At 38.4% G+C, this 8510-nt stretch overlaps 1 protein-coding gene across 1 annotated transcript; it reads left to right on the top strand.

Annotated features, from left to right (window-relative positions):
• Positions 1-1556: 1556 nt before the first annotated feature.
• LOC113351408 lies at positions 1557-2354 on the top strand. Its single transcript, XM_026595397.1, has 2 exons — positions 1557-1944; positions 1990-2354. Exons 1-2 carry the CDS (start codon positions 1557-1559, stop codon positions 2352-2354), a joined length of 753 nt encoding a protein of 250 aa, XP_026451182.1.
• The last annotated feature ends 6156 nt before the right edge of the window (positions 2355-8510 follow it).

An 8510-nucleotide genomic window follows, 5' to 3' on the forward strand; every position in this document is an offset into this window, starting at 1 on the left:
CCTCAAACTAGATATGAGTAAAGCTTATGATAGAATAGATTGGAACTTTCTTAGTCAGGAATTACTTAATATTGGAATTACAGATAGAGACACACTTTAATCATGAACTGTGTCAAGACTGCCTCTTTCTCAATACTGTTAAATGGTCAACAGAAGGCTTTTTTATGAGTGAAAGAGGAATCAGACAAGGATGCCCTTTATCACCATATTTATTCATCATCTGCTCTCATACTCTCAGTGGTATCATCAACAAAATGGAAGCTAAAGGCAAATACAGTGGCTACAAAGTCAACATATGGGCTCCTAGTGTGTCTCATGTTATGTTTGCTGATGACATCATGCTGTTTGCAAACATTGACAACACCACAATCTTGCAGGACTACTACAAGCTTTCAGGTCATCTGGTTAATTACTCTAAGTCCTCAATACATTTCAGCTAGAGTGTGCCAGAATCCTATGAAGAAGAAATCATAACAAGTCTTGTCAGCACAATGGGAAAGGAAGAAAAATATTTGGGAGTAAAAATTCTCCAGCAAGGTATAAGAATTTCTAACTTTAATTTTCTCATTGAGAAATTTGAAGAAAAACTAAAAGTTTGGAAGAGGAACTCATTGTCTCATGCAGGAAGGACAACCCTCATTCAATCAGTGTTAGCACTCATCCCAGTATACTTCATGGCTATTTCTCTCATCCCCAAGTAAGTTTTAAACAAGCTTACTCAAACTATCAGAGATTTTTGGTGGGGACATAGTAGGGACAAAAGGAAAATACATTTCCTTAAATGGGAGTGGTTTAATCTACCTAAGGATAAAGGAGGATTAGGGCTAAGATATCTTAATGATCTGAATCAATCTCTAGTAGCAAAACTTTCTTGGAGATTCCTACAGGACCAAGAAATATTATGGGAAAAAATTATTCATGTAAAATATCTGAGAGATAAGAATTTTTGGGAGATTAAGAAAGCATTAACTATCTCAACTACTTGGTCTGCAATTTTGGACAGTAGAGATCTCTTGAAAAAAGGTTGCGTTTGGTTAGTTGGGAATGGCGAGAACATCAACATATTCTCTGATCCTTGGTTGTTTAACAACACCAATCCAGTTCCAGCCAGAAATACTGAGAACCATCCAGAAATCAGAAAAGTTGATCAACTTATTGATTCTGATACAAGACATTGGAAAGTGAACCTCATTCAAGAAATGGTAGATCCCTTCAGTGCAAACCAGATTACTTCCCTACAGATAAATTCCCACTCTCATGATCATTTAATTTGGAAGCTCACCCCTCATGGAGCTTTCACTTTACAGTCCTTTCAGAAATTAATCCAAGAAAACCAGGGAGAAACCTCCAGTCAAGGGGAATCAAATTTCCCATGGAAAAAATTCTAGCAGAACAGTAAAGCTTCACCAAAAATTAAAAATTTCATATGGAGAGTGTTACATGGTGGAATTGCGGTAGCTCAAAAGGTTGGAAGACATGTTAATGGTGTTTCTATGGACTGTTGCATGTGCAACAATGAAGTTGAGACGATTGATCATATTATGCTCCATTGTGATATGGCTCAAGCTATATGGTTTGCATCTCCTTTTGGTCTGAGAATTCAAGGTAATAATACCATGACTTTCTCTTCTCTTATACAACAATGGATGCAAAGGAATGATAATTACTACCCAGTCTCCCTTGGATTAATGGCTATCTGCTGGGCTATATGGAAGATAAGAAATGAAAAGGTTTTTGAAAACAAACAGAACACAGTTCATGGAGCTCTCAAAATAGCTATGTCCTGGTTCAACCTCTATTACAATCCTGTCACTGCTAACGAACTGGAGGAAGATGATACTACAACTAATGTCTCTAATGATGACAATCTCACATGGAAGGCACCTAATTCACCTTTCATCAAGATTAATGTGGATGCGACGTGGAAAAATGGATCTTTTGCAAGTGTTGCTGTTGCAAGAGATCACAATCACATTTGATGTGGAGTAGATACTCGGGTTGGAAGAGCAGAAAATTCTCTCTTGGCAGAAGATGATGGATTTCTCCTTGCAGCTGAACTGGCAGACCACCTGGGTTTGCATGACATCATTATAGAAGAAGACTGCCAAATTGTTGTCAGATGCCTTACAGGAAGTATGAAGAAGACACCCTGGAGACTTTGGAAATTTCAAGATGATTTCAAGGAGCTCATAACCAAGTTCAACAACAGCAAAATTAGACATGTCACTGAAAAACGAAACTTTGTTGCTCATTCTCTTGCCGGTTATGCATTCTCTCACAACGTCCAAACTATATGGACTAATAAGCAGATGCCTGCTGACATTGCAGCTCTCTGTCTAGAGGATGCTATCTAGTGTTTCTAGCTCTCCTTTTCTTATACCAAAAACAAAAAGCATCCCGCCTGACTCGTCGATTTCTAAGGTTAGTCTCATTTCTCTTTTTTCTTTTGTTTTCTCCCTTCTTCTTTTTTTTTTGCTAAAGATTCATTACTGGCATTAGGATATGGGTAAAAAGCGTAAGGAAACTACGAAGCTTGATATGGACGGCACACAGTGCGTAGTCCCCAATGGCGATGGGTCTTCCAAAGGTGCTCGAATGGACGGTAGCGGTTCTTCTGCCCCTTCGGAAAATCATACTGAAGTTCTTGTTGTTATTGCGCCGGATATCCCTGTTGTGTCAGAAGATTCTGAAGACATGCAGCTTCGTTTCCCTTCGGCGTAGACCCCGCCACTCAGACCCTTGTTCACGGCTTCTGGGTTCCAACCATTTTTTCTACTACTTATAGAGATGCCGCGGAGCGTGGTGGTAGTCATATGGCGAAGGAGGGTCTGCTGGACGTTCGCGTTCCATGTTACATGACTAGGAATCTTTAGGAGGTCGATGATAAACTCACCCGTGTAGGGGATGATCTTGTTGATGCTACAACGATGCGTAGCTGGGAGGCCTCTATGCAGTCCGCGCTTAATGTTCAGTTCCCCATAAATTGGTTAGCAGAATTTTTGGCAAAGGTGAAGGGTCGTAATGACCCTCGTGGCCGACTTGTGGGTCAAATTTCTGAGCTGGAGGATAAGATGGAAAGGCGTTCTGAGGCGACTGCCGGTAAGAAGAAGGGGTTGGATCAACTGCTTGATGATATTGGGGTAGCCAATGACGAGGTTCTATGAGCCTAAACCTCGAAGGCCACAGTTCACGCGGAGCTTAAGGAAAAGCTTCAGGAGTTGTCTAAGATTTAGCTGGTTTAAAACGCTTCCTTCGTGTTATCTTGTCTTCCTTTGGTTGGGTTGGACTTTTATTTTCTGGACTTGTTTTTTGTTTTATTCATTATTGTTGTTTTCGGATATTGACATGGTGGTTGTTAATTATTAGTTTGATTTTGGTGTTTTTCATTATTCCTTTCTTCATAATCCTCTTATTTTTCTCTTCATGGATGCATGAGGTAGGCGAGCATTGATCAAACCCTCCCCCCCCCCCCCATATTAGACGCGCCTACTCCCTCCTGCTTTTTATGAGGATTAAGTAGTGGGGTCGGCGGGAGTTGGTTAAACGCGCCTACTCCCTCCCTCTTTTATGGGGAATGCACTTATCCGTCAATCATTAAGTGCCTTTGGCGTTCCCGCGATTTTTGTAGATTCGTTAGTCGATCAGGTGCCCTTGGCTATCCTTAGGCTTTCTGCAGAATTGTCAGTCAATCAGGCGCCCTTGGTTGACCTGAGACTTTTTTGTAGACGTCAGTCAATCAGGCGCCCTTGGCTGACCCGAAACTGTGTAGATTTGTCAGTTAATCAGGCGCCCTTGGCTGACCTGAGTGATGTGATTTGTAGATAGTGGTAAAAGTGGTTCGATTCTCAGACTTGTGAAGGATATTAATTGGACTTAAATTCTAATATTAAAATAGAAAACTCACTAAAAATTATAGCAAACTCAATCAAAGTTGATATCAATATTAAAAAAAACACTGAGGCTAAAATTCAACTATTTTCCAAATTCAAAGTGATTTAATCCAACATTTATATTCATGCAATTTTTTTCGTTCAATTTGATTCTAAACTATTGCAACAAGTAGATTCTCAAAATAACAAGTGTAAATCTGAAGCATAGAACATTAAAAACCTAGGTCCAAGCATGCTCTATCAAAAGAAATAACAATTTCTTAACAAGAATCATTCAAACAATTTTCACTTAAGGCAAAACAATCATAAAAATAATTGCGATAAATAAATAAGAATATACCACTTTTTGTTGGAAAAATAGCTTCCTCTATCGCCTCAGCAATGGGGTTTAGCTCCTCATATTAATCCCTTGCTCAAAATACATGTTTGTTGCTCAAAATTTGATTAAAAGAGTGAAAGGTGTAAAGCAGCTGATTTGCAACAGCGTAAAAGTGTTACAGATCTCTGGTACAAAGAGGAATAATGATTACTGTTGTATATAAACGTTACTTATCTTCTGCTGTTGAATAACGACACTGTTCTGCGACTGTTTCTCGTGCGTAAATGTTCGTTGCGTTCTTGAGCTCTGCAGCAGCAGCAGAAACAGAGATTGATAAAACTCTGATTTCTTCTTCTCTGGCTCTCCTCAGGTCCCCAAACTCTCGACACCCCTTCTATATGACCCAAACAATCTATTTATATCAAAAATACCGATTAAATCTCTCCCAAATCTTCCAAAATCTCTTCTCCTCTCTTCACGACAAAGTTGAGGCAATTTCTTGTTTTAGAATTTCTACGCGTTTCTGAGCTTTCCTTTTTATTCTAAACTCTTCCTTAGATAGATACAAATCTTTGGGAAGGTTTACAACACTTTAATCTCTTTAAAATTCCCTAAAACAGGTCACACACGTGACTTTCCATATTTTCTGTTGTGATAAAAATCCATCGATTGAGCCCATTCTAATCGATTTCAACACCCATATCAGATTCCTAGACCCATAAGGAGTCTATCCTATGAAAATTAGAGGTTTAATCGACCTCAAACTCCTCCAAATCAGAAAAAACCTAAATCTGCCAGAAACTGCACCTACTTTCCCGCCAAAACTTATAATTCAAATGTAGAAGATGGTCGCCCCCATCCAGAGTAGGGGTGCGATTAGCAGCTGCCTGGAAATGGGATGCCCCTTAGTAATTAGGTTACCCCTTATCCAAAGTGAGGGTCTGAATAGCAAATGTCCTCCCATGAACGCAAAAACACTTTTCGAGCCAATTTCGCCGCAAAATCTTATTTTTCCAAAAACACCTTCAAAGACATAAAAAGCCAAAATAAATACAAAATCGAGCACTAACAATATATACAATTGAGATTATATCAGACACAAAAATGTGTCTATCAAATACACGCAAACCTATTATTTGGTAGTCCTCGAGCAAAAATAAAATAGAAATAAAATCCTAACTCACTGTCGCAGGCATCGTCGATTGCATTTAGCGTATGCAATAAGCCTTTAAACCCTATGTGTCTCTAGTGGAGGAGTGTTGTCTCCGGAGGGCTTACCAGAGGTATACCCATAACCTTTATACTCCAGACCCTAGCTATCTACACAGAACCTTGGAAGGCAGTAAAGAATCTCCTTGGTTAGCATACTTATTGACTACAGGAGGAAGTACCCTGATGCGAAATTCCAATTGTTGTACATGAGTTCGCACTCAAGCATACTAAAATTCATATGAAGTGACAGAGCTCTACTCAGATAGTCGCACTATGGACATCAATATCCGCAGTCAAAACTAATCACATGGATAGGTCAAGAAGATGGATATAGAAAAACATAGATGGTTTTGATGTTTACTAGGTGAACGGTGTTTCTCATATCTGTCTGAAGGCCTCCGCTAAAATGAACCTATCCTAATGGACTGACATACTAGTCTGACTAATATCAACACACTGGCATATACAAGGGAACCAGTTATTGATAATCCTAACTCTAGGTAAACACACCTGGCATATACAAGGGTTCCAGTGCTCGACTTTATTGAATTTATTCCAGTTGGTCTGATGGTGAAACAATCACTCTAATTTTTTTTTCTTTTTTTTTTTTCTTTTTTTGTATGTGTGTATCTCAATCACTCTTATTCACCCTAGCATTGGTAACAACTTGAATCGTGAGCCCCACCTAATCACTTAGAGAAACATAGTTTAAAAAAAAAAAAAAAAAAAACAGAAGTGAAAAGGACTCAACGAGATATGGTGAAACTATCATGTTATTTCTAACACCTGAGCTCTGTGCTTTTATGAATAGACTCTTTAGATGTTGCCATCTAGTCAGATTGGTTCCTCAACTCCTACAACCAAAATGCTTCCATCCAATTAGATTAGTTAGTCCCATCCTTAATAGGGATAAATTTCTAGGCTCTGGAGTTTATTTATTGCAACGAAAAGGTAACAAAAAGTTCTACCCCACCCCCAAACTTAAATCTAACATTGTCCTCAATGTTTCTAATCAAAGAACAGTACCAAAAATATAAGTAACATGAGGAAATAGTAAAGAGAGAAGTCGGAAAGATAGTACCTGGGTGAAGTTTAACCAAAAACCTACAAAAATAATATACAACATACAAAATCGCCTCGATGGTTAATCAAGGTAAACAGGGTCCTCCAGAGGGACCTCCTCAACATCACCTGTAGGAAAAGGCTCTAAAAAAGGCTTCAATCGCTGACCGTTAATCTTCGAAGAAATACTACCATCTGGTGTCTCAATCTCAACAACGCCATGAGGAAAAACAGTACGGACCACAAAAGGCCGGTCCACCGAGAGCGCAACTTCCCGGGAAATAGATGCAAACGAGTGTCATACAGAAGAACTTTTTGACATGGAGAAAATGACTTTCGTAAAATATTCCTATCATGCACAAGTTTCATTTTGTTCTTATAATCCTTAGCACTATCGTATGCATCTCTACGAATCTCGTCCAACTCATTGAGTTGGAGCTTTCTTTGAGCTCATGCCTTGTCAAGTGAAAAGTTTAAGTTCTTAATAGACCAATAGGCTCGATGCTGTAACTCAACAGGAAGGTGGCATGCCTTTCCAAACACTAAACAATAAGGTGACATTCCAATGGGTGTCTTAAACGCAGTACGGTAAGCCCATAAGGCATCAGTAAGCCTCGACGACCATTCTTTCTTGTTTGGATTAACTGTTTTCTCTAGAATACGCTTAATTTCCCTATTGGAGACCTCTACCTGACCACTAGTCTGAGGGTGATATGGGGTTGCTACTTTATGGGTAATACCGTATTGTTTCATTAAAAGAGCAAACGGTCTATTACAAAAGTGTGAACCTCCATCACTAATTATAGCTCGCGGCGTACCAAAACGTGTAAGTATATTATCTTTAAAAAACTGGACTACGACCCTGTGGTCATTCGTTTTACACGGAACCGCCTCAACCCACTTAGACACATAGTCTACAACGACAAGTATGTAAAGATAACCAAACGAAATATAAAATGGACATACAAAATCAATGTCCCACACATCAAAGACCTGAATCACTAAAATAGGGCTCAAAGGAATCATATTTCTACGGGAAATGGTTCCTAACTTCTGGAAACGCTTACAAGAAACACAGTGACTATGGGAATCTTTAAACAACGAAGGCCAGTAAAATCCACACTGCAAAATCTTAGCAGCAGTCTTCTTAGCACTAAAATGACCCCCACATGCATGTTCATGACAAAAGGAGATAATACTAGACTGGTCACTCTCAGATACACATCTCCTAATAATCGGGTCCGGACAATACTTAAACAGATAAGGATCGTCCCAAAAGAAATGCTTAACCTCGACTAAAAACCTAGAACGATTGATGTGATTTGTAGGTAGTGGTAAAAGTGGTTCGATTCTCATGCTTGTGAAGGATATTAATTAGACTTAAATTCTAATATTAAAATAGAAAACTCACTAAAAATTATAGCAAACTCAATCAAAGATGATATCAATACTAAAAGAAACACTGAGGCTAAGATTCCACTATTTTACAAATTCAAAGTGATTAAACCAGTACTTATATTTATGCAATTTCCTCGTTTAATTTGATTCTAAAATATTGCAACAAGTATATTTTCAAAAGTAGTAATTGTAAATACCAAGTATGAAGCATCAAAGTCTTAAAACTAAGCATACTCCATCAAAATAGATCACAATCACTCAAATAAAAATCATATTCAATAATAGTTCAAGGCAAATAATCATATAATTATTGCAAATAAAAAGATAAAAGAATATACCACTTTTTGTTGGAAAAATAGCTTCCTCTATCGCCTCAGAAATGGGATTTAGCTCCTCATATTAATCATGATCTCAAAAATATGTGTTTGTTGCTCAAAAGATGATTAAAAGAGTGAAAAGTAATAACACAGACTGTTTGCAACAGTGTATTGGTGTTGCAAAACAGCTGTTACAATGGAACTGTTAAGACTGTTGCTTTGTCGCTGATTTTAAGACCCTAGAATACGACTGCCCTGCACAGCTTAATGTTCTTCAGCTGTTAAACAACGACACTGTTCTGCGACTGTTTC

This window comes from Papaver somniferum, chromosome 2, assembly GCF_003573695.1.
Source record: "Papaver somniferum cultivar HN1 chromosome 2, ASM357369v1, whole genome shotgun sequence".
NCBI classification, from domain to species: Eukaryota; Viridiplantae; Streptophyta; class Magnoliopsida; order Ranunculales; family Papaveraceae; genus Papaver; species Papaver somniferum.

Excerpts from the sequence above, each read along its gene's own strand:
- LOC113351408 (XM_026595397.1), top strand. The coding sequence starts at position 1,557 with ATGGCTCAAGCTATATGGTTTGCATCTCCTTTTGGTCTGAGAATTCAA. Across the intron at positions 1,945-1,989 it reads GAAAAATGGATCTTTTGCAA|ATACTCGGGTTGGAAGAGCA; the intron begins GTGTTGCTGTTG and ends GATGTGGAGTAG.